The 25,985-nt window shown below is 45.0% G+C and overlaps 1 protein-coding gene and 1 non-coding gene across 2 annotated transcripts in view; both read left to right on the top strand.

Annotated features, from left to right (window-relative positions):
- Positions 1-939: 939 nt before the first annotated feature.
- On the top strand, positions 940-1,021 carry TRNAL-AAG (transfer RNA leucine (anticodon AAG)). Its single transcript has one exon. It is a non-coding gene; the product is annotated as a tRNA-Leu (tRNA).
- Positions 1,022-1,113: 92 nt separating this feature from the next.
- POLR3E (RNA polymerase III subunit E) overlaps positions 1,114-25,985 on the top strand; it is a 30,396-nt gene continuing 5,524 nt past the window's right edge. The window contains exons 1-18 of the mRNA XM_054180406.1: positions 1,114-1,228; positions 5,162-5,242; positions 6,355-6,405; positions 7,561-7,638; positions 9,115-9,230; positions 9,552-9,634; positions 10,325-10,432; positions 10,907-10,956; positions 11,251-11,370; positions 11,899-11,984; positions 13,001-13,045; positions 13,130-13,221; positions 13,969-14,089; positions 15,654-15,735; positions 17,902-17,961; positions 18,878-19,035; positions 19,771-19,835; positions 21,383-21,879. Of these exons, the coding sequence (XP_054036381.1) occupies positions 5,207-5,242; positions 6,355-6,405; positions 7,561-7,638; positions 9,115-9,230; positions 9,552-9,634; positions 10,325-10,432; positions 10,907-10,956; positions 11,251-11,370; positions 11,899-11,984; positions 13,001-13,045; positions 13,130-13,221; positions 13,969-14,089; positions 15,654-15,735; positions 17,902-17,961; positions 18,878-19,035; positions 19,771-19,835; positions 21,383-21,879 (1,848 nt within the window). The 5' untranslated portion in view covers positions 1,114-1,228; positions 5,162-5,206. The remainder of the gene's footprint in view (positions 1,229-5,161; positions 5,243-6,354; positions 6,406-7,560; positions 7,639-9,114; positions 9,231-9,551; positions 9,635-10,324; positions 10,433-10,906; positions 10,957-11,250; positions 11,371-11,898; positions 11,985-13,000; positions 13,046-13,129; positions 13,222-13,968; positions 14,090-15,653; positions 15,736-17,901; positions 17,962-18,877; positions 19,036-19,770; positions 19,836-21,382; positions 21,880-25,985) is intronic.

Here is a 25,985-nt window from a genome sequence, read left to right as displayed (position 1 = left end):
ACTGTGCAGAGCTGCACCCTCCTGGCAGCATTATGTCCAGCAGCTCCCTAGGAAGGGAGCTGACACCACAGGACCCTGCAGGCAGGCTGCAGGAGATGCCTGGGGAGATGGGTGCACATCGATCAGCAGGACTCCGGCATGTTTGTTTATCCCATTTAAATGAACCACCATAATCCAACCATAGACTGTGTTGAGACTTTGTGGCCGCATGCTAGAGAAACTGGATTTTTTTCTCCAACCATCTGCTCTAGTTAAAGGGGTAGAATAACATTAGGTCTCCAAGAAAACGTACCAGAGGCTCTGGGCAGAGTGTGAACAGAGACTCCCAAGGGTCCATTTCAGGGGCACCAGGCAGCGAAGGTGTGCTACTACCCCTTTCCTCAAGAGTTGTACTGACTACTGCTGGCTGCTACTACAGCCTGCCATGAGCAAACCTCCCCGCCAAAGTGCGTAGACTTTTCACTTTGCTGATGCAGTGAGTTGTGGCCTCGTAGCAGAAAATTAAATGCACTTTTTAGATACTGTGTTTAGACTTTTGGAGGAGGGGCAGAGGGTAAGGCCCCGAGTCCCATAGAGCTGCAGGGGTTGCGCCGTGGCACCCACGTGGCAGCGGATGGGCGAGTTCGGCCGCAGCCCCCGTCTAGCCCTGCCCGCTGCCGCACTCTGCTCGGGTCCCCGTGGCGTGGGGACACGCAGGGCGCCGCTCCCCCTAGCCTGGCTCTGAGCGCACTGCATTGCTGTGAGTGCAGCTGCTTGAAACGGGAGTAGAAACACTCCACGGTATGTTATTTGTAAGGTGGAATACGTGTGCAGTGAGAACGGTTGCTGGGATCGGGACGTGGAGCGAAGGGGTGGGGAGGGCGGGAGGCGTTGGAAAAGTGGAAAGTAAGAGAAAAGGAAGTGGACTAACTAGAGCAGTGAGAGAAGCGCCGGCACGGTGGTAGCGTGGCCGAGCGGTCTAAGGCGCTGGATTAAGGCTCCAGTCTCTTCGGGGGCGTGGGTTCGAATCCCACCGCTGCCAGGAAGTTTTTATTCTCTTGTGTTCTGCCGTTATAGTGCCCTCTCGTGGCCATGCCGCTCAGCAGAGCATTGTGGGTAGGAGGAGGGCCGCGTCCCCACGTGCCGGCCAGAGTGACACCAACATGGCCGCTGCCTGAGCGCCGCCCGCCCGCCGCGCACCGCCACCGGGGAGCCGGCGGCCGCGCTGCCCGCGCTGGCACTCCGCTAGGTAGACCCTTTGTGGCCTTGCTTTTGCGCCTTCCGGGACCGCGCGTACGGCGGGAACCCGGTGGGCACTGGACGGGGAAGAGCGCGGCCTGGGCTGAGGTGGGCTTTGGCTGTCCGGGGAGGGCGGTGGAGGCTAGGCTCTCTGAGGACTTGACACGGTGGCGAGTACCGGGAGCACGGTGCCGCAGCCGTCTGGCCGAGCTGGGCTCTGACAGGTACTGTTGGCATGGGTCGGGTTCGCCGTGCTCGGCCCCTGAAGGGAGCGGGCGGGGGTCTGGTCACAGGCCGTGGCCCCTCGTCTGCCATCACCGGCGAGCCACGGGGTGATGGCTGATCGTCCCGGGGCTGTAAAACGGCGTCACCGACGAGTCCCCCCGGGGTGGCAGCTCTGCACCTCCCGCCCTGAAAGGGCGCAGCTCTCACGCGAAAAATGCAGTCAGCAGTCCCTGCCCGAGCATCGGCTCTGCTAGGGCTGTAGCAGAGCCCTGCGCGCCGAGGACGAGGCGCCCAGTCCCTCCTGCTCTGGGGTGGGTTCTCTTCAGCCTCGCGTTACGTTCGGGTTTGGGCAATTGGCCGTGGCCTCCTTCCCCGGGTGCCCCATTCCCTGCGCTCCCCCTCTGTAGCCAGGCTGCTGTGTCAGGAGAAAGTTGCCAGAATGAAGAAGCCTGTGTCAGCGGGGTGCGTTAGGGTGCGCAGGGTGAGCGAGGTGGAGCAGTGCCAGCGTGGAAGATGGGGGCTTGGCACGGCGACCGGCCGGGGCTGCCTCTGTGAGAGTTACCACACAGCAGCAAGCAGCTCCGTCACTGCGCCTGGCAGAACAGGCCTAGCGCTTGGCTACTTAAATGTTCAGGTGTTAAAGAAAGGTTCATGCTTAATGCATGATCTTTTAAATCCTGAAGATGTGCTTCAGTGACATCACCACCAAAAAGAGGTCCTGGTGCAGAGGAGCCCTGCTTGGGCTTAGTAGCAGAAGATGACTGTGCAAAGCTGCTTGCAGATGAGCAAAGCAGGGAGAGAATTAAGCAAATAATCGGGTCAGATTTGTAGTTATCATCAATGTTTGGAAGGTGCTTCAGCTGTTCTTCACAGCTTCCATTTTACTGTATGCCAAGGGCCACCTTGAGCTTGAGGATTGGTCCTAGTGCTGGGCTGAGAGACGCCCTACAGAAGAAAGTCTGGGTGCCAGAGGAAATTATGGGAGTGATTCAGTAGATGGTATTTTTCCCACTTCACTGGCTTGTTACCTATATTTTAAGGCACTGATGCAGCAGGAGTTCCTGACCTTTACTGCACTGCATAATTAGATACGAAGAATATTTCAGGTTTCAGTGTTGGCACTTCAGGGGTCCACAACTACTGACAAATTTAGGTATCAGCAAAATGCTTAGGAGCATTTCTTGCAGGCCTGGCTAAAAGTCTGTGTGTATGAGATGACACTCAGGCTTGCCGTTTTTGTTTATGCTTACATTAAAGTCTTTGGTAATGAAAAAGAGAGCTTTAGTACCAAAGTACTCTTCTAGGCTCACACTTAGAAGTAGGACTCTGTTCCTTCATCACTGATTTTTGTAGTTCTTTAACCACAATATTTTTCTTTGTTGGTTCTAAATTGATGATGTTATGGGCAGCTAATAAATGGTTTTGCTGTTTCTGGCTTTGGGCACACTGCAAAAGAAATGAGACGATTTACATCTCTTGCCCTTCTGCAATCTGTTCTAAAGTTAATGATTCATCCAAACAACCTGCATTGTATTTTAATTTGCACCTTAAAGGAAAGTCCCTTTTAAAAAACCAAAACAGTTCTGCCAAAATGAAATTTGAAAGTGCTGACCATGTTTGTGGTCTCCTGGTGTTTAATTCAATTCTATAACTCTTCTGCTGTCACATGTGTGTATATATGTGTATATATATATATGACAGATTAACACTACCATACTTATATGCTGTAGATTTATTATTGCATCTGTATGCCTTCAATGAAAGCATCATTCCAGTTCAGAAGATTCCTTCAAGTTGCATGAGCGTTAAACATGGCACTGGGACACACTGCTTCCTATTTATAGACCTGTCATTCTGATACTCCAGTAAAAGGGTATTTATGTTTTGTCCTTAAATGAATAAAAGAAAACATAATCTCTATGATTTTCCTTGAGTACTGACAGCTGGGTTCACAAAGAGATTTCATGTGTAATTATGTAAGCAGCATTAAATGAGTTGACTGGAGATCAGGTCCTTTAGGCTAAATTTCTCCTTCTCTCCATTAGTTCAGGAAATCATAATTTCTCTTCTGGAAAATGGAGAGGGAGAACAAGTCAGCCCATACCTGGCACTCAGGCTGTCAAGAGGGTGGTTCTGAGTCTTAGCAGGGCAAAGAAGGAGGGTTTAGACTCAAGCCTTCTGTGTGTTATCCCATGTTCTCTCACTCTGGGCATTCTCCCATCATCAGCTCCGTTCTGCATGAAAACTGCAGTTGTTCCATTTTGTGCAGAGCTGTCAGGCCAGCTTTATGTGCGCTTGCTGTATTAGACCATCCAGAGGACCTGAGCAGGAAAAACAAAACTGGAAGTGACAAATCTCATTTCTTTCAAAGAGCATATTCATGCATGTGTTTCTGGAGAGAACCCATTGCCTGATGGTAGAAAAACTCTGATCTTAATCAGATACCAGTGGTTGTGCAGTAAGAGCCCCAGCCTAGAGGAGAGACACTGGCTTCTTGCTGTGAAGGTTTTGCATTTCTGCATATTTTTTTTCCAGATAGAAATCCAAAATATTCAGTAGATTCATATTTCTAGGCTGAATGACAGGAAGTGTGTAAATAAACCAGAAATGGTGCCTGAATGGAGATTTGGCCATGAAGTGATGTTCACAGCACATTCCTTTGCCTGGTCACCTTGGCTGTTAAAACTTTCTTCGGTCACTTTGTGAGAGTTTTTTTTATGCCTGTCTTTACCAGCACTGTTTTCACGGTGTCTTAAATGATCTGGGCTAATTGTCATTGCTTCAATGACATCCCAAATAATTAGTGCATCCTTTTACTTAATTTCAGCAGGGAAAAGCTACAGTCATTTTAACTGAGGGGTCATTTTTCATTGAGAGGTCAAAACCAGGCATGACACTGACTTCAGCACTGGATTCAGAATGATGACTCATTGTTCTGGAGCACCCAGTCATCAGCTAATATCAGAGTTATTTTCTTTCAAGCTGGTGTAGTTATGAAGTCAAATCTGTTCTGATGATTTCAAAGTGTTCTGTGAGAGGCCAAGGAGTGTATTTTGAAACTCTAATTTAGCAGTACAGTCTGAAGAGTGGTAGGTCAGAAGATAAGTGTGCAAAGTGTTAGGTAGATGAAATTAAGGTCAGCACATTCCTAGATGATAGTATTGTCTGGTCCCAAGCACATGGTTTCCACAGGCTTTTTATTCTCCCAGCTTTTTAGCTGGCAGTTTTCTCTGTTACCTGTTTTCTATGGTTCCTTCTGAGCAGGGAAGCTAGTGAAGTGTGTGGCGCTGTCCTTAGTGACTGCAAGAACTACTGCAGTGGCAGTTTCAGAGGTCACACATGCCAGCTGACCAGCCAGTGCCCTGTAGATGTGCTGGCTGGAAAACCAGCTGTTACCTGCGTGTTACAGCTGCACAGTATATAAAAGATAATGCAGGTGCAAGAGGCCTGGCCTTCACAAAGCACTGTTTGGTGCTCTCTTACCTAACTTTGGCCTTCAGAAAATTTACAAGAACTGATCTATTTTGGAGGCATTTTCTTGCCTTTTGAATTTGGTGGCAGGCAATCAAGATTGTGGAGTATTAGGGACCTGGTTGTGCAAACATGTACATTCCTCTGAACAGATTGACACGGAAAGGGACCAAGTTAACTTGAACAAATACTCTAGGCTACGTGGCACAGATGTAGTGACTCATACAGCATTTCTGTTTTCTTTCAGGTTGTGCCAAGGAATAAGCCAAGAAAAAGGTTTCTGTAGCCTAGCATGGCAAATGAAGAAGATGATCCAATTTTACAAGAGGTAGAAGTGCATTGTGGCAGCACTGACTGTACATGAGACTTTTCTTTTTTTTTTGGATTATGATAGTTCCCAGTGTTCTTACATTGCTGAAACAATCATCACCAACATCAGTGGTTGTCTGATAACCAGTGGCTTGCTCTGTGCAAGTAAATAAGTTGTGTGGGCCAAATACATGTTTTGCCAAAACAATGGTGTTCATGTTGGCAGATTCAGCTCGGGTTTTTCACCCTTTTAAGTCTTCCCATGTCAGAAGAGGAATACAAGTGAGGAGCTTGGTTCTACTACTGTGTGTGTACGGTGACTTTATTGCATGTCTCTTGAGAGCTGTGAAAAATTGGAATGACATCAATGAGTTAATAGCTGTTAAACATGAAACAAAACTGTTTCATACCTTCTTGCTAAAATAAGTGGTTCTGTTCTGATTCTGGACTTTAAAGAGCTATTACATCACAAAGAGTAGCCACAGTTCACTCTATGTCTGAATTTACACACCAGTAGTACAGGCAAGGACACGCTCATAAGAAGGAGAAAAGCCATGAGAAAAGGGATGGGAATTGTCAGGAGTGTATCTGAAATGGTGGCTTCCATATGTGATATTCATGAAAGAGCTGTGAGTTTTCACTACTGGTGGCCAAATGCTAATAATGATTCAGATTTGGGGTGTGGGTGTCTCTTGTCTGATTTAGAAAGATTCTAGGACAAAATACTAGTAAGGAAGTTACCTCTCAGTCATGCTGCTGAAGAGAGAGCTTCCTCCTCTTTCTATAATTGTAATAACAAATTCACTTCAGCCCCTTGGAAAAAGAAAATTCCTCTTGCATTTCAGACTGAGTTGCCAAGTTTCCTTAGAGAGCAAAACCACAGCCAGAGCCACTGTCTGCTGCCTCATCTTAGTGGTTTTTTTGTTTGTTTGTTTAAAAAGGGCAGTTGCAATTTTGTGTCAAAACTGGCAGAAAGGAGACGTTTGACAAGAGCCATGAATGTGTTTTATCTTGGAGTTTGTAATGGGAAGCTAAAATTGCCAGTGTTTGAGCTCTAGGGATTTCACTTCTATCTGAGGCTCCATCAGTTACAGCTGACATCTGATGAAAGTTGTTTGGTTTGCATTTTAGATTGATGTGTTCCTGGCCAGAAGTCTACTGGAGAAGCTGTATCTGTTTCAGGTATTTTATGTTTGAAATCAATTTAAAACACACTGCTGCTTCAGGCTGCCAAGATCTTGAATATAGGCAAGCCTGTCTGGGTTTCAGTCAGTTGAGAAGTGGTCATTTATGGCAGAGGCTTGTCTTGAAATCACTTCCTTTCACAACCCCAAAGGAGTTCTTTGGGATAGGTAATGTCTTTTTATCATGGTGTGGAAAATTTGCAGTCTCCTGGCCATCTTCTGTCAGTACTGATTATTGCCATATTTACTAAAGCATTTCTTCAGGAGTGGCATTATTTAAATCATCATCATTATTCATAATTACTGTGAGTCATCAGAAGCCCTCCCCACTTAGGTTATGGAGATAAAGGTTTGGGGTTAGTGACTGAAGGTGGAGATATGGTAGGAAGGTGGAAGTCTGTTGTTCCTTGTGATTCACTTTTCCCATCTACACAATGGGAAGTCTTTTGAAGCTGCTAGATGAAATGCTCATTATAAACCAGTGATCCCACTGCCTCCTGTACAGAACCTCTGCATGACATGTGCCAGCAGAGCATGGCTGGAAACAGTCAGCCACGCTGGATCACGCCGTGCAGCCTTTCCTCTCAGATACTTAGAGCTGCCCCATGTCAGGAGTGAGCATTGGCTAGTCGTGGTGCCTGTGAGTGTTCTGGAGAAATGGCAGCTCTGAGCAGGATGCTGCTGTGGCTGGAAGGTTTCATTTGAATACCACACTGTCCCATGGCTAAACCTGGGTCTTGATGTCCTGTAAGCTAACTCTACCTGTGTAAACCCATAAATATTTTGGTTTTAGGTAATAACTGTCCAGGGAGATAGTGCTGAGAGGTGAAGTTTTAATTGCTTCTAGCACTCACTTTTTTCACTGGACTAGTGGTGCTACCATTTTTCTGTGTACTGTGGCATGTGAGGGGCAGGAAGGGGGTTGTGCAGTGACAAAAGCAGAGGGCTAAGGGGAAAGCAACAAGTTTTCCAGGTGGTACCCTCAGATCCCCTGATGACTCGCAAATCTGTCAAGTAATTTCTTTTCTTGATGTCTTGTATCCATCTGGCAAGTGGGTCTACACGTGAGGGGACAGAAAAGATTGAGTTAACTTTTGTGAAGTTCTTTGATCTTTACATGAAGAGGGTTTTATGAAGTTGCTTTGTCTTCCAGTATCCCATCCGTCCAGCTTCCATGACGTATGATGATGTTACACATTTATCAGCGAAGATAAAACCAAAGCAGCAAAAGGTTGGTCATCATTTGAGCCCAGTCTGTAAAAGCTGTTTTATGTTGTGCAGAATGCACTTGAGAAAATCACATCGTGCTATTAAACTGTTAGAACTGTCTAGCTACTTGCAGGACCAGATTTCTGTGCTTGGAGGTGTGGGAGAGGCTTTTGTTGTGTCTGTAAAGTAGGGTTTAGAATAAAAGTAGTTTAGAAATGGAGAAATGAAAAGTCATGATGGAAAATTTACTCTTTTAATATAAAATAGTCACTCAGGGAAGCATAGTTACTAATTGTAATTAAGTCTGCAGGTGCTTGTGCTGATGCAGCTTGATTTGAAAGGCTTTTACAATAATCAGAAAAGGGTTGAGCTTTGGAGGCATGCTCTGTCTCTTAGTGTCAGTGCAGGTCTTGATTTCTCTCTTACCTGGCTGTGAATCCTCAGCTGTCCTTTTGAAGTTGGTGGGGGGCGTGCAGGTAGTGAAAGTACAGCCAAAGGCAGAATGATTGCCCTTGTTTGTATCCCCAAACTGCGGCTGTGATTTTTAAATGTTGTATTTTAAAATGCAGCAAAAGCTGTCTGTGATGCTAGCATTTTGTTCTGGAAAACTGTTCAGGAGAGTGTTTGTTTGAACTTTGGAGTTAGGATGCATGCTGTGTCCAGAAGTCTTCTTTGAAATGTAGCAAACGTTTGCATGGTGAGACCTGTACAGACTCGTTCAGGGACTTGAACCTGCTTCAGCTTACAAGTAGTGCAAAGGGGAAGTAAAAACTAGGTGATAGCTGTGATACATGAATTTGTAAGGGCTTTGGCACGCCCTAAGAAAAAACTTATATTGTATGTAGTATGTTAAGAGCGGTGCCAAGCATGGAAATGCTTGTATTTCAACATTTGTCAGAGGTTTAAAGTTGGAGGCAGGAAATGGATCTCTTTGTGACTAAAAGCTTAGAGCTCGTTTCTGTTTCAGCCAGTGTAAATCAGGAATAACTGAAGTCAGTGTTAAGTGCTGCAGTCAGAAGCTCAGCAGAATTGAGTGAGGCCTTTGCCTCTGAAGAGGACAGTTGCTTTATACTGCTTGGTACTCAGACTAAAAGGAAATGTACATTAAGTGTGAGAGACTGGGAATGAATGCTCAGTGGTGGGGGAGGCTTGAAGGATATTGCTTGTACACTTGGTACGTCTTGGTAGGTAAACTGGACTGATAATATAGTGGAAGGTACCCAACAACATGAAGGTGTATATCAAGACTGCCTGAAGAGCACTTGTTTCTCTGCTGCCATTTGTTTATGTGGGAGTTTGTGTCTCTAGCTTGTCCTAAAAAATATATATCAATAAGGCTCAGCTTTGTGTGAGATTTGCCCTGTGGATGTGATTGATGCCCCTTATGTATTTAAATCTGCTGTAAACCTATGGAAATGTTAGCAAGTGTGGGACTGAGCTGTCATTGATGTCTTTGTGGTTCTACCATGGTAATGAAATGTCTTGTCATATTGTTTAGGTTGAACTTGAAATGGCCATTGACACTCTGAACCCCAACTACTGTCGCAGCAAGGGAGAGCAGATTGCTCTCAACGTCGATGGCACGTGTACAGACGAAACAAGTACCTATTCCTCGTAGGTGTCCTCTCTGCCTTCCTTTCCTTTTTGTGGTGAGCCTAGATACATGTATGTCCAGGAGGGATTAGGGAAAGGTGAGAACAAGGGTCTCTACAGCGTTGGGGTGTGCTCTGGACAGTTACATGGTGAGTTTTTTTCTTGGAAGTAACCTCTTCGTTGGTGTGCTTTATGAATCTTGAGTTGCAAACAAAAAGATGAGAGTGTGTATTTGCTGCAGTGGTTGATACTGCATTTTGGGAACTGATGATTTCAGGCCTTCAACAACTATATACCATACTACCCATAGAGTACAATGTCACAGCATTCATCTCTCTGCAGGAAGCTGATGGACAAGCAAACTTTCTGCTCTTCACAAGCCGCGAGTAACGTCTCCCGCTATGCAGCTGCTGTATATAAAAAAGGTACCTTTATTTTGCTTACTGCTCACATGAGTGAAAGATGCTAATTTGAGGGTTAAAATAAGGCCTGTTTGTCCTGGTTTTTAGCCTAGGTTTTAGTTGGCTGATGTGCCTTCAAAGAAAGAAGGTTTTTCCTTAGCAGTGTCCCCAGAACCCTTGAGAAGGTTCAGCAAAGTTGTAAATATCATATGAGAACACTCTGGGTTTGTAGATGCCTCCAGGAACTTATCAGTGCATGGTAGCCTGAATACACATTTGTAAGATAAATTTGTCATTGTTATGTATGTTACTATCTCCATCTCCTTTTCATGTTCAACATTTTTTGTCCCTCTCTCATTTCCTAATGCCGTCACGAAGTTTTGTTATGATGAGGTGAGAATACATAAATTGTCTTCAGTGATGACTATTCTACTATGAGTCTCCTGAACTGTAGGTCAGTTCTGAGCCAGACTGTGGCTTGCTTCAAGATCTGGTTTCAACACAAAAAGGAAAGTAACAGAAATAGGCCTTGGTCTTTCATAGTTCTTTGATATCTTGAGCACTGGATAAATTTTTCACTTTAATCCTTTTTTACATTTTACTGTATTAAATATTTATGTTCAATTGAAGCTGTGCCTTTGCAGAGATAGGGAGATAATGAAATATGCTGGCTTTGTGCAGTGGAAAAAAACTTACTTGAGCTAATATTTTCAGGTGAACTTCACCTGACTCCACTACATGGAATTCTTCAGCTGAGACCAAGCTTCACCTACTTGGACAAGGCTGATGCAAAACACCGAGAAAGAGAAGCTGCTAATGAAGGTAAATGCTTCATGAGCTGTGTTTTCTTTTGGGAGGTGAGATAAAAGTTCTTTAATAATTTTACTGATCAGAGTCATTATATTCTGAAAGTGTTTATTATAACAATGTACCAATTACCAGGCCGCTTCTCAGATTGCTTCATGGATCTTATTTCAGTGGAGCTGCTTAGATGCTTTAGTGGGCACAGTGTGGGGGACTCAGAGAGAAATGGGAGCTTGTGGGTTGTGTTGAAGGCCAGCAGTAGGGAGTGTGTCACTACTGCCACTGAAAAGTTGCCCATGGAAGCAGTGACACCTATCTTAGGGGTAGCGTTGTGCTGCCACATGTTGGCACGGTTTGGCAAGCTGGGACTGAGTCTCTGGTTATGTAGTTACTAGTGCTGCTCTCTTCCTGCATGGGCCTCCAAACAGTTGCAGTCTGAATTTGGCTGCTTTACTTCAGTGCTGTATTTATGCTGTTGTATTTTTTTTACAGGTGGTGATTCATCCCAGGATGAAGCTGAAGATGATGTTAAGCAGATTACTGTATGTCCAACTTTCCCTTTTGAGATAGTTCAGGGAACAGTTCACAAGAAAGCATGGCAATTCACACCTAAATTAAAGGACAGGAAAACTCAGTCCTAGTGATTCTGGGCTTGGGAGCGGGGAAGCACAATGGACTTTCCCTTGTTGCACAAGCATAAAGATGGCACTGAAAGCAAGGAGTGATTTATTTGAGCTAGGGCCCCTTGCTGCTGTTACTTGTGTACCAAAGGAATAATATAGGTGTTATGTTATGAGGGTTTCAGGACTGTATTTAACAGTGCCCAAATCTTCCAGGTCCGATTCTCCCGCCCTGAGACCGAACAAGCTCGTCAACGACGCGTTCAATCCTATGAGTTTCTACAGAAGAGACAAGCAGAGGAGCACTGGGTTCATCTTCATTATTATGGCTTGAAGGTAGGTATATGCTGGCTGCTGCTGAGGAGCCTGCTTGGGCCTGGAGGCTCAGCCAAGACTAGGACTGTTTTTAAATCCAAGCCCACAGGAGTCAGGGAATCCTCAAAAGATAATGAGAAGTAGGCCTGTGGGCTTGAACAGGCCCTGCAGTGCTCTGTACCTCCCCTGCTGGATAATGCTTCACAGACAAACATAAAGGAGGCATCTGAGAGCAAGAATCACTCATATTTTGGCTTATGATCTGGACTTTATGAAAAGCTTGGGGAACCCAGTCAGCTGAGCGTCAGAAATCCTGTTTGACCCACATGTGTGTCTGTCAGGAGATTTTGAAGTCAGAGTGACAGAAGTGTTCCCACATCATAGGAGCATCATTCAGGAAAGTGAAAGCAGAACACCAGTTAGTGAGGTGGAACACTTGAAGGTGCAGTAATGACAGGGTGGTCACAGCTGGGAGTGAGGAATCCATCTGTCTGGCGTTTTGTATGTCTTCAGTATGTGGTTGTGACTCTCTTGTTTCCATGTCTGCAGGACAGCCGTTCTGAACACGAGCGCCAGTATTTATTTAGTCAAGGTCATGGCCTTGCTGAAAACACAGAATTAATTAAATCTCCCAGGTAAGGATTTGATGATTTTCTGCAGAAACTGCAATAATTTGTTGGGATTCTTTTCAGAGTAATAAGCAGGTATATGCCTTAAAAGCTTGCTCTTTGGTAATTCAATTCTTGATAAAAAGTGTATTTTAAAAGTCCAGGAACAAACTGGACTTAACTTACCAAGGTTGCTTCCTTTGTTTCCCTGTACTCTGAGATGAGACCTACTTTTTTTTCACTTGGGATTGTAACCTCTTGTGCATTATCACAGCCCCACATTATTGGGACTGCAGGCACTGTAAAGGAAAAGTAAAACAAAAGGTCCTTCTGGTTAAAATAAATTAAGACTGTGAAGCTAGTAACTTACATTGTTAGCAAATCTGAGCTTAAAAAAAGGCTTATAAAGCTATTTTTCAATGATCTGTGAGAGACCTGGAAATACTTGTTGGGTTTTGTTTCTTGGTGACTGCCTCTATGCAGGAGTCTTGCTGTGCTGCAATCAGGAGTAATCCTTTGCTGTAATCTGATACATGGCCCGAGTACTATGGCAGACTGTTTAGTGGTGTGGGTGTGTGTTTCCTAACATCTGAGTGGAACAGTGCTAGCTAGGTATTCTGACAAGCCTTTTGGATTGGATTCTATCCTCCACAGGCACTGATGATTACATGGCTAGAAAAGGTTTTTGCTTGTTGCTGGCCTGATTGTCTACAGGACTTCATATGACCCCTCCTAGCTGTGTCAGAGCACCTATGTTTAATGTGTTTACTTTAGTAGTTCTTCTGTTTGGACACTTCTTCAGCACAGGACAGCTGGGATTCTGACCTCTATTCATACCTTCTGTTTGGGCACATGAATGTCAACGACTTTTACTAGTACTGAATTTGTGGGGGAAGATGGGAGAGGAAAGAGAAGAGCTTTCTTCAGGCTACTGTTTGTTTTGTAGATTCAGACAAGTAGGATTGCTGTAAGCAAGAAATAACTACTTAAACCTGGAAGGTCCCAAGATAAACATTTTAAGGATGTGTTTTCTTTTCTTCTAGTGAATATTTAATGATGCTGATGCCTCCAAGCATAGAGGAAGAGAAGTAAGTGTTTGTACAGAATGTTCAAAGTCCATATTGGTTAGATGCTTTTTTTCATGGGCTGCAAATCTGCTTGTTTATCTGCAGTGACAAACCAGTGGCTCCAAGCAACGTGCTTTCTATGGCCCAGCTGAGAACTTTGCCCCTTGCTGATCAGATTAAGATCTTGATGAAGAATGGTTTGTAGCTTTTCTAACATTCTACTTTGTGACTTACAATTGCCTCAGATAAGGTATGTTTCCTAGTAGTACAGTTCTGTCACCCCACCAGACTGTCTTGATACTGTGAAGAATCCAAATCCCAGGCTTTTCCTTAAGAAGATCTGTTGTGCAGAGAAGAACATCAACAACAGATCTGACTGCTCATCTGTGTGTTTGCAGTCAGCTTAATCCTAGCATAATTCCTAATTGCTGATAGCTTTCTGGATGCATCTATTTCAGTAGGTTGGTGCTTTAATGTGGGGTCTGAGCATGAATCATAAGCTGAAGGTTAATGCAGAAAGCTGCAGTTTGACATTTTCTGGGAAGCTTTCAGTAATACACACTTCATGAGTGTCATCCAGGAATTTTGTTCTCTCTTGAGAATTACTGTCTGACCAGAGTAAATTCTGAGGACTTTTGCCTTGGGAGCTTCCTATCTTGTCAGCTATTTCTGTTTCCAAGTGTTGCCAAAGCCAATTTCTATTTTTTTAATTGTATTGCATTAATTTGGGGCCAGTTAAGCTAATCGGCTTTGGTGCAACGCTAGCAGATACTTTTCAGAGCAGCTGACTGTAGGGCAAAGGGGAACTTAGTGGAACTTAGGTTTTCTCTTTTTTTTTCCTGCAATAAAGTTTTGACTGTGAACTTCTGCATAAAGAGATTTATAACTCCGTGCATGGTATGCATTGAAGGAAGCCTTAATCTGTTGTGTGTGTTGCCTTTCAGTGAAGGTGATGCCGTTTGCAAATCTGATGAGTTTGCTAGGCTCTGGGACAGACTCCACAGCAGTTCTCCGCTGTATACAGCAGGTGGCAATGCTGGTCCAGGGAAACTGGGTGGTGAAGAGGTACGGCTCGTCTTTGTTACTGGGACATGGTTTTCTGCTTTAAGGAGAGGATCAGAACAATGGGATTTATGTGCTTGTCGTCTTTGTGTCCCAAAGTAGCCATCTTGATTTAATGTTTGCTGCTTTTTAGTGCAGTCAGATACTCAGAATTTAAAGGCTTGATGTTAAAGGATAGTACCTTAGTACATACCCCAGTTAAAAATGTGGCTGAGTAGTGATGTAATCTGAATTTATTGGAGTTATGTCGATGTTTTTTATATCATCTTCACTTGTTTTTTGTTTTGGTTTGATTTGATTTTGGTTTTGGTGAGAGAATTGTCCTGAATTATTTTAGATATTAGCATAAAATATAAACCAAGAAAATTAAACCAGTGCCAGCTATAGTATTTCTTACCTCAGTTCAGTCAAACAAAGGTCTTTGTGCAGTCACCTTGCTGTTCATCAGTGGATGCTGCTTGTCAGCTGATAGCTACCCTCTAGAATGTATTACCTGCTTAATAAGTCAAGCCTGGGGTATTGAGTGTAGCAGGTGAAATGGATTCTTTATCATCCTACTGTTTATTAGGATAAAGCATCCCACTGGGAATTGAGCTCTAAAGTGCAGTATGATGTTTCTACCTGGGTGGAGCACTGCATGCAGAGAATTACAGTCTCTGGAACAGATCTGTGTTAAGATGGGTGGCACCAGTTACCAGTCCAAGCCTGTTATCAGGATGTATTGCAGCTATAGTGGTACAGCTCTATATTAGCAGTGTGATCAGTTTTTGCAGCAGCCCTTGCTGTCCCTCCAGCCATTCCATGCCATCCTTCTAGCCAGTCCAGAAGGAAGCTGGAAGCAGGTTAGAAGGCAGCATATTAGCATTCAGGTTGCTTTTGTTATAACTGATTCTTTGCTGCTAGTCCAGGAGGATGTGCTGCTAGATGTGGTGTATTTGGAACGGCTGGGCACAGAGCAACACAGTCAAATGTTGGAGCTTTAAAAAGAGAGGGGACCCATTTCTTTAGTCTGGGTAGGCTCAAGATCATGAACCTGGGTTTACCTTGAGGCTTTGGAGAGCATGCTAACAAATGTCATCCAGTTGGTCTGGCAAGCAGACAAGGACACTAGGGTAGTGTTGATCTCAGGGCTGGTTTTCTTCATGCAGGGCATTTTGTAGTTGCTCTCTTAAACCCTTGATCGCTGGGAAGGAGATAACCCCCCACCTCCCACGCTGCCTTGGAGGTGGCCTGCCAGATTACCCTAAGCATTTCCTAGGATCATTCTGGTCTTGCTTACACTGAGCCAGGGGAGGACAGGCTTTGCAAGAACAAAGCAGAGCTTGTACCTGTGTTGCACACACCTGCTAGCCACAAGGCTATGCTTTGCCGGTGTAAGCCTTTCTGCACCAGACTAATTGCAGTGGTATAATTACACCAATATTAATTCCTTTAATGAAAACCATGCTTTGGATAAAGGTATAATTTAACTGCAGCACAGGGAGGACATGTTTGTTGGGTTAATCTTCACCAGTGCTGGTTTTCTGGAGCACCTAGTAACTAATCCATCTTCCTTTTTAATCAACAGTGATGTACTGTACCCAAAAGATAGTTCTAGTCCGCATAGTGGAGTCCCCGCAGAAGTGCTCTGTAGAGGAAGAGACTTTGTTGTAAGTATAAAAGTTGTGTTGTTTTTGAAGGAAAACACAGGTGAAGTTTGCCTGCAAGGTCATGGCATTGCAAAACTCTATTGCTCTACTGCCATAAGGTGTTTCCTCCAAACATTGTTTGTACTTTAATCCTAAAGTGTTGTTACGAGTCTGTCATGGGAATGTCGGTGCAGATCGACATTGTGGCTGGCTGGCAGGTTCAGATCATCTGTCATTAACAGTACTCATCCCTTTCTAATACGTGCTGTAGAGCCACTATCACATAACCCTCACAATGCAGGGCTTCAGAAAAGCCAGGACTGGATAATAAAGTTCTTGTTTCTTCAGATGTATTTCCATGGGCTCAGGACTGTGAGGTCTCAGAAAGGCAGCGTGGGTAAGCCTTGTGCTCCCTGAACATGCACTGCTGATCTTTAAAAAGGACTTTATTCCCCAGAGCTGTTAATCAGTGAAAGGACTTTGTTCCAGGCACCTTTTGTAAGCAGTAGTTGCACATGGAAGTTGAAATGAATACAGGTCTTGTAAACACACACGTAGCCACAGCAAAAAGGAACAGCCTCTGCATTGTGTTTATTTTTGCTTACCATTGAAAGAATTAAGTTCCTGAGTGGTTCCTAAGTTCATATTAATTTTATTGCTTCTGCACCATCAAAGAGAAGCTGACAAGTGCATTGCTCTCATTTTTTCAGTTAGATCTGACTGTTCCCCTTGTTTGTAAAGTTTGTTTGTGAGATTTAGCTCTGAATTGGGGCATGCTGTGTGAGAGACTTAAGAATGTTGCAGTACTAGTGTAAAATAAAACTGATGGTGATTGAAACAGACTGTCTGTGCCTTGATGTCTGCCCAGGACACTGCCATATGGAGACCTGGATTCAGGTGTGACCCAGTGACATTAAGTCTTTAGGACTTGGCAGATTAGGTGACACACCATACCTAAAGTTCTAGGGACCAGGAATTATTATGCTCAGTTAAGTAAGCAGTAGTGTTTTAGCAGTTAAAATGTAAATTGTTTTCATTTGAGTTATGTCAGAAATAAGATTAAACATTATTTATAGCTGATAGTGACTTTTAGTGTCTACCTGTGCCATGCTGTACTTCAGGGAGGGTGAAAAGTAATTTGTTTTGTTGTTGTTTTGGGGGGTTTTCTGTTTATTGCTCAGACTCTCAGATAATAAGTTCAGAGAACATGGGTAGCATTGTCTCTAGCTGAGGGTGAAGGGCCTAGTGGGAAATGGCTGCCTCAGTTACATGCAAGGAGAGCTGGTAGATCAGCTTCCTTTGAACACCAGAAATGCCCTGTGCCCTGAAGTGAGTGTGGTGGTTTTGTGTGTTTGTGGGCTGAGAGAAGCTGAATCAGAGAGAAGGATGCAAAGATGACATCGTAGGGCAGAAAGAAGTTGGTAGTAATGAGATTTTGGATTCTCCACAACATTATTACTGTACACAGACTAAAAGAGAATGTAGTCTATTTAAATGGAGACGGGAAGAAATCAAAGGTCATATTCAGGCAGTGTTCTGACCTCGCATATCCTGTTAGCTTGCTCTCAGCAGCTTCTTCTCTGATTGTTAGGCTTCAGGAGTTGCTCTGCAGGGTTCACAGCTTTTCCATTAACTGAGGACAAGTACATGAGTGATCGGCTGTCTTGGCATAACTGTGGCTGTGATGTACATTGGAGAAGGGAGCAGGCAGTTTTTAGGGGCCATGTGCTACACAAAGGGAACAGTCATCAGCCTTTACAGGCCCCTACATTAATAGAAGTGGGTGAATCGCAGAAGACTTTCTCTAGGTTGATGATTAGGTATGTGAGAAGCTGAGCCTCAGGTGTGATTTCTGGAGTCCCAGCATTGGTGTAGCAGATCTCTTGGTTTTCTTTCTTTTTGGAAGCTAAATGGATTTTGAGTTCAAGAGATTATTCACAGCTTTTGTAGTCACAGATTCATCAAGGCAAACTGTGGACTCAGGAAACTTTTGATACTGTGTTCAGGGCCATTTGAAGACAAAGGGCCAGAAAGTGGTTTTTTCCCTAGCTGGCTGAACATCCCCTTCTTGAAAGGAATGGGGTTTGCATTTTTCTGGTGACATCGTTTAACTGGGCCATTACTACAGTAAAGCAACTGCTAAATACAGTTACTAATTTTTTTTTCCTTTCTTTTTTGCCTTCCTAGATGTGGAAGTTTACACAGGACCGTTGGGTTGTGAGAAAGGAAGTGGCAGCGGTCACAAAAGTGAGTGATTTTGGGGGTTTCTCTGTGTATCAGAAGTTGGTGATGTGTTGGGCATTGTCTGTATGTCAGTGGTGGGTGCTGCTTTTTCTCAGGTTCACAGCATTTGCCTTCCTGTTGACGTGCAGTGTTGCTTACCAGGCATGCCCTCACTTTGGAACAGGTATAGATACCTGCTTTCAGCTCCCACAGGTATCACTACTTCAGAGAATACAGCTGGCTGCGTAGCTGAGCCACTGGAATGTGTCTTGTCCTCTCGTGTGTTTCAGTGGCTAGCCAGACGCAGTTTGAATTAAGGTGACTGTGGTGCACCAAAGCAGATGGGTGCTTGTGCAATCCACACTAGCTGCTCTGCTTTTGAGTGTGTTACAAAAAGGCTTGAAAGAAAGGCAGACACTAGAATATTCTGTTAAAACTGGCATATGAATGAAATACACTAAGTGAAGGGGACCACAAATAATTTCTGTAAAACACTAGTCAGGTTATGCACAAATTGTCTGGTTTGGAATCTAAGATCCAGTGCAGCTTAAAAGCTGTGTGTGTGTAGGTGCAGCACGTCTGACCTGCAGCTCTAAAATGAAGTTAACATTGTAGAATGTGCTTCTCTTCACAATAGAGTCTTTTCATCTCAGTTTGGAAACTCCCTTTTCTTCACAAAGCACGCCAGGAGCTATTTGACTGTCAGGTGACTAAACATCACTGTTCTCTGAAGTCCTGTGTTTTTAATATTGTGTGAAAGTGTTGGTGCTGCAGAGGAGGATGAGTATCCGTGACTGAGCTGGGTGTGTATCCATGGGGGTGCCCCATACATACCAAATCAGCCCAGCTCTTCCTGTCTTACAGAACAGTGCCCATTGCTGCATGGCTGCATGTGCCCCATGTAAACTCACTTCCATACTATTTATGCTTTTTCTTTTAGCTTTGTCCAGAAGATGTGAAAGACTTCCTAGAGCATATGTCTGTGGCAAGAATAAACAAAGGTTGGGAGTTCATGCTCCCTTATGATGAAGACTTCGTTAAGAAGCATCCAGATATAGTTCAGAGGCAACATATGCTGTGGATGGGCATTCAGGCCAAGTAAATGACTTGTTTTATTTTGGGGAATAAGGTAAAACCAGACAACTGTCTAGTACTAAGTTTCTGCAGACATTGATTGCTAATTTGATCTGTACTGCCTCACAGTTACAAGGTCCTGGAGCAGGTCCTGAGTAGGGCAACAAAGCTGGTGAAGGATCTGGAGAACAGGTCGTATGAGGATTGGCTGAGGGAACTGCTAGTGTTTAGTCTGGAGACTGTGGGGTGAGGGGAGACCTTCTTATTCTTTACAGCTACCTTATAGGTGGTTGTAGCAAGGTGGGTGTTTGTCTCTTGTCCCTAGTAATGAGTGATGGGACAAGAAGAAATAGTCTTAGCTTGCACCAGTAGGGGTTTAGGTTGGATATTAGAAGAAACTTCTTCACTGAAAGGGTTATCAAATACTGGGGTAGGCCCCCCAGGGAAGCAGCTGAATCCCCATCCCTGGAGGTGTTTAAAAGAAGCAGAGATAGAGTGCTAAGGGACATGGTAGAGTTGGGTAGTGTTGGACTTGATCTTGAAGATCTTTTCCAACCAAAAAGATTTTGTGATTCTATGAAGTTTTTGCCCTCACAGTCACCAGGCTGTGGGCTGGTGATAGGGTGATATTGCATCATTCAAGTCAATCCTGTTCCTTGGCTCCCTGGAGAAATTGACTGTTCTAGCTGATGGCTAAAGCTGGCATGGCTGCATGTGGGCATAACAACTGAAAGTGTCCTGGGATATTTTGTCTTTCAGATTAGAAAAGGTCTATAGTCTCTTAAAGGATCACTTGACACCAAAGAAACAGGAGGCACAATCAGGTAAATGAAATTGTGCTTGGATCATCTTGAAGCATGTACTTCCTTCCACGTTCCTGGGTGAAGTTTTGAAGTTCCTCTCTGGTTTTGAAGGTGGTGGGGACCCGTCCTGTTTTGTTTAATATCTTTTCCTTTCTTGCAATTTCCCCTGGATTATTTGTAACAGATATTGGTTGATACTAACATCACTGGTGCTGGGGTGACACAAGCTCACTCTAGTGTCCTTGTAGCAGAGTAAGCACAGGGAGCTTGCTATTTGATAGTGTAAAATCAGCTGGTTCTGTTATCCACTTTCATTGAAGGCAGTTTCTTTGGTGTAAGGGTGTAAGCAGCTCCCAAAGAGAGGACTAGGCCAGTGCACAAGTAACTCAACTCTCACTTTGCAAGCTGATGTGGTTCCCCTCCCCCCTCCCCCCCCACCATTTGCACTGGGCTCTCTGTGGTGTGGTTGAGGGCTGAGCAATTAGTGGAGAATGTGTTTGCCAGGGGGCTGTAAGTAGGTGTGAAGCTCTCTCTTATTGACATCCTTCTCCACCATGACTGCCAGTGAGAATATTAAAGTAGCTGCTCCATAATCCTAAAAGATTGTGAAAACTTCAGATTCCAGAGAATTTTAACCAGGCATTTGGCTCCTTGCCAGACTCTGCAGCCAATGAAGAGTCTAAGCAGAGCTGACAAATGAGCGTATGAGTCCATTTGAATATCCTGTGTCTGATCTGCTTGGAAGGATTTGGTGTTGGATTATTAGGAGGGGATTAGCAAGCCTAGCAGCAGAGAAGATAATGTGTGCTGGGTGTGCTTTTGCCTTAAACATAGCACTCCTTCCTTTGGCATTGAAACTGGATTCCTCTGCTGCCAGCACGCCCCTTCCTTTCAACTTTGGGTATGGAGAGAACAGGGGAAGAGGTGCAGAGTTGCATGGGAAAGGATTCCCTCCTGTCCCTTTCTCCCTGTCACTGGGTAATAATAATAATAAGAGTGTCTTGGACTTTGTATTTTGCACCTCATGCTAAAGGAGTGTTCAGGTTGTGTTAGCCCCTTTACTCTCCTCACTGTACCTATAAGACATCCTTGTGCTGGCTCTGGCAATTGCTGCATCAGGCCCTACCAGCCACTAGATACTCTTAAACAGACAAACAAAACAAAAAAAGTTCTTGGGCAATGAAGTGTTTGTGACAAGTAAAGATGTCTGAACAGTCTGCATCCTGGTTTCTTGCTGTGCAGGAAAGGCCTTAGTGATTGAGCCAAGTACACTTGTCGTTGCTTCAAATTCCTTGACTGGAAGACCCTTCCCCAAGTATCAGGCTTACAATTGTCAACATGTTTATCTTTAAATCACACACAAAGAACCCCCCCAAAATACCCCAACCAACCACAAAAACCCCTGAAATTAAGTAAAATCTGATCAACAAACTGGATTCATGCCTCAGATATTTCACAAGCAGATGATGTTTCCTGCTTCTATTTCATTATGAGCCCTTCAAGAAACATTCTGCAAGGCTGCAACGCTGGCTGTGGTGAGATTGATGGTATCTTTTGTTTCTTACTAGCTCATCCCTTGGTGGTTTCTGGGGAGCAAAGGGTCAACATGGCTAAAGCAAAAGTCAAGCAGAACTATGGGCAGCTGGAAAAGGAGATCCAGAAGCAAAAGGCAGAGATGAAATCGAGTGACTCCTCAGCCAAGATGGATGTGTCCAATATCCGCATTAAAGAGGAGCCCGTGAGCGACGAGGAGCCGATGGATGCCTCGGCCTATGAGGGCATGAACAACGGCGTTGTCAACGGCCTCCACACGGAGGAGGACTCCACGGACTCTCTGAATGGCCACTTGCCTGGAGGCTGCATTGACAGGGTTGCCCAGGAACTGAAGGCCTTTGTGTCCTCAACCTTTAAGAAACAATTTGTTCTCACCCTGAGTGAGCTTAAACGGTTATTTAACCTTCACCTAGCCAGTCTGCCTCCAGGACATACTCTGTTCAGTGGCATTTCAGACAAAATGTTACAGGACATGGTGCTGGATACTGGCTGCAAACAGATTTTGGTGCCTGTAAGTATGGTTTTTCCACTTTTGTGTGCTTTGTGGGGGAGGGACTGGGGTGCAGTTAAGTGTCTGAGCTAGAGATGTTCGTGTCCTGCGGTGGTGGACTGGAAGAACAGATGTGCTCTGACTGTCCTGTATTGGATATGTTGAAGTTGCTAGAGGTTTGTCTGGTGTCCTGCTTCTGGCAGGCCCTGTGCTCTGCTTTCTTTGCTCTGTGGTATGCTGCATAGCTTGGTTGTCTTTGGGGCTCTGTTTACGTTTCCAGGCTGTTGGGCAGCAGTAACTCTCCATCCCAACTTGCTCCTGCTAACATGATCTAGGATAATTCCAGATTCTTGTTATCTCTCCAGGGGTTGCACAAGTTCCTTTTCTCAGGGACAGGGACACAGTTGGAGTAGGAAAGGTGGTATTGACTGCTTGGGAGCAGCAAGGCACACCCAGCAGACCTTCCTGGGAAGCGACAAACCATATCTGCAGCAGGTTTTGTTGGTCAGATCTTTTCCTCTTAGACTGTGCAGAGGTGTCTCTGTTTCTTTGTCTTTATGGAAATGACATCTGTGATTGCGTGAGACAGAGCAGGTTTGTATGACAGTAGATTGCTGAGGAAAGGAGAAGGAATTTGGCATCATGGGAAAGAGCCTGAAAGGAAATTAATTTTACAAGACATCTGGCAGCGTTGATTGGGTTGCAACCAGAAAGAGCTTGGGAGCTGCCTTTGGGGAGAGAAGAAAAGAGACGTGTGAACTGCTTGAAAGAGCAGGGAGCAAGCAGGCTGGTGAGAGAGAGAGCCTGGAGCATGGGAGTTGAAACTCATCTAAGGAGTAGGGTTGCTATAAGGGGGCAAAACCAACGTGTTCAGTCTTGTGCACAGTACGTGTTGTGGCACCTGAGAACGAAGGAACAGACTTGAAATGCCACTAGGGAGACCACCAGTTTCAGTGCTTTCTGCTTTCTCTCCTGACAGCTTCCAAGTCCTGGGGTAGTGTTTGCCTGGACCTGCTTTTTGGTGCTGGCTGAGCTCTCCTGTGTATGTGGTGTAATGTGTGCATTTGTTGTGCAAGTGGTAAATAGCCGAGGTCGTTGCTGCTCTATTACTTGGGTCTGGGACTTGTTTGCTTTGGAAATGTCAGGATTTGGGAAACAATCCCATCTATACTTTGCTCAAAGGCTGTGAGGAGTGAAAGTGAGATAGGTTATTTTTCCAAGCAACAACCAAAATAAAATTTTCCTGAAGAGAAGTGGTTGGGAACTTCCTTCTGTCTGGAAAACCCTGTTACAGGAGACCTACAGAGGCGCAGAAGTAGTGGTCACTGGAATGCCTCTTGCTGGAGGTCTGCTGTAAGCTCTAGTTCTGCTGACACAGCGCTTTCTGCAAAACTCAGAATCTTGCACAGGATTCTGCACCAACATTGTAAATAGTTAGCCCTGTGCCTGCCACTAATGCTCTGTGCAGATGGCAAGGGTGCTTTGGCTGTTTCTTCTCTTTGCATGGGCTCATACACTTTGGTGTTTCTTGATTGTTCCCCTGGACAATTTTGTCAGGACCTGATGAAGGCTCCTGAGCTCAGGGAAAGCCTGAAGGGTTGTTTAGCATGGGATTTCATAGTTGCTCGTTAGTTTTCTGTAATTGAAAGTGCTTTGGTGATAAAAATCAATGGTCTGAGGTAATTGAAATGATCTGTGGGGGATGAAGGCAGTCTTGGCCAGCATGCTGCCCTATCATAGAGAGCACATTGCTGAAAACAGCAATTGAAACCTTAACCAGGGGAGTGCAGGATTTATTATAAAGCTGTCTGACTGCACCCAGGGCATACCCCGTGGGGAGGCAGAGGAGGTGCCACTCCACTGCCAACGAGGCTGTGGAGATGCCTGTAGGGTGCTGTGCTTGCTGGGTTTTGTGGTGTTGTCAAGTAAAGAAACTGAATCCTGGGCAGGTGCACCCAAATGCAGTGGCTGCTGCTGCCATCAGAGAGAGAAAGGAGAGGGACCCTCAGCGGACGCTGGCTCTGTGTGCCTGGGGCTTGCGCAGGCTGAGCCTGTGTCCGGCCCCAGGGGAAACGTCTGCTCAGGAATCTGGCTCTTGAGTATCTGCACCCATTTCCTGCACACTGGTAGGGGTGCTTGGGGGTGGTTGGCTCCTGCCATCTTCTTTCCCGTGGTCCATGCAGTGGCAAGGTTCTGCCCAAATCCTGAGGATATTTTTGAGGCATGAGGAAATGATGTAACCATTGCTGACATCCTGCCTGGCTCGGGTAGCAGGAGGGAATCCAGCCCTGTGCTTACGTTGAGCCTTCTTGGTACTGCTGATGCCAGGCTCCTGGAGAGGAAAGCTCAAAAGTTTACTTCATTGACTGTTACAGCTGATAAGTATTTTCTGGCAGACTCAGACCTTTTCAGTCTGGTTTAGCCACAATGCAAGGCTTCCTGGCAGTGGCTGTTTTTAGGGCGTGCTCAATGTTTTAGTGAGACACATCCCAAAGCCAAGAGCTCCTCCCTTGGAGTTTCTGTTTTAACGTGGCAGCCCTCAGCTCCCAGGGCAGTAGTTCATCCCCTAAAAGTCCTGCACTAGTAGCTCTGGGAGCTTGGAGGGGGGAGTGACACAGGACAAATGTATAGAAGGCGGCTTTTAAGAGAGCAGAGAGCTGTTTGAAGGTGGGGTAGTAGAGACTAAGATAATGAATGTAAAATGGCAAAGGGATGGTGGATGGCAAGATAGTAAAGATGTTTGGACAGAGCAGCATGTCTCTGAAGAGTCACTGATGGCATTTCCTGCTCCTGGGGACAGGCTGTGTGACAGCAGAGAGCAAGTAGGGTGCTGTTGGCAGCAGTGTTGGCAGCAGTATGTAGAGTAAGGAGGAGATTCTCTGGATTTTTCTTCCTAAGTAAGTATTGTGTTGGTTTGCAAGCTGTTTCTTCACAGAGTGGCCAGATAAACACAGCTGCATTTCAGATGCGGCTGAGGTGGGAGCAGTTTGCTCTCCAGGTGTGTGTCCAGTGACTTCCTCAGGGCAAGGTAGCCTGTGCCAGCTGCTCCCAGTGCCCTGTGTTTTGCCTTTCCTGCTGCAGCTGTTTTCTGGAGGGAAGCTGGAAGTATTTGATTTTGTCTGTGCTGAAGGCATGCAGCAAATATTATTCCTCAGAAGTGAGCGTCCTTACAAGAAGAGAATTGTGTCAGATGTTGCAACCCTAATAAACCTGACTGCTGGCTCTAAATCAAGTGTTAAACCTTGTTGTATTCTAGCCATTTAGACCAACATGGGGGCCAAAGCTGCCAGTCCCACCAGGCAGTTCTTTCTGGACAAAACTCTTGCCCTTTGCAGTAAGATCATAAGCAAAATATGAGAAGAAAAGCTGATTTTTCCCTCTGCAGTGCATAAGTCTTTCGGTGTTACGAGGGAGGCTGGGAAGAAAGGGCTTGGTTTGTACCAGCAGCCAGGATTGAGGTACTGGAACAATCAGAACTGGATTGTTAGCTTTTCAGAGATGATTGACTTTGATTGTCTGGGCAGTTAGCAAGGAATAAATTGTTAGTGGCAGACAGGAAGAGACATGTCAAGAGTGAAGGCATATTCCAGCATTGCTCATTATTTACTGCTCTGAGGGGAAATGTTAAGGCAAATGGATGATATTTAATTTTTTTAGGAGTTTGGGGCATGGAGAGGAGGCAGTTGTGTCCCTTCCTGTGGGCAGGGATAGGAGGCCTCTGCCTCAGAGAAAAGCAGATGTACTTCTCTAGCTTGGAACATGGTGGGAAGGGAATGAGGGGAAAGTCAAACCCACTTCATTTTGGGAGGCTAAAATGAGTATGTGGCTGGTTTGCTGTCCATCAGTGTTCAGACTTTGGAGTCCTGTAGTCTGCCTCAAAACAGTGATGACAAATACATCAGAAGCATAGTACTTGTCAGTAATGCTGACTTGGGCTTAGTGAAGCAGATAAACACAGGATGAATCTCTAAAACTTGCCACTGACAATGTAAAAATCCTCCAGAAGGACCCTGCAATGCACTTGGTGCTCTTAGTTGAATGCTGCTTTGGATGGTCTGGAAGGAAATGTTGCTGACATGAAAAATCTAGACCTCTGTCATGAAATACCAGCTGAGGTCCAAGCCCTG

Source organism: Dryobates pubescens, chromosome 4 (assembly GCF_014839835.1).
Source record: "Dryobates pubescens isolate bDryPub1 chromosome 4, bDryPub1.pri, whole genome shotgun sequence".
NCBI lineage: Eukaryota > Metazoa > Chordata > Aves > Piciformes > Picidae > Dryobates > Dryobates pubescens.
This window is presented reverse-complemented; position numbering and strand designations above follow the sequence as displayed.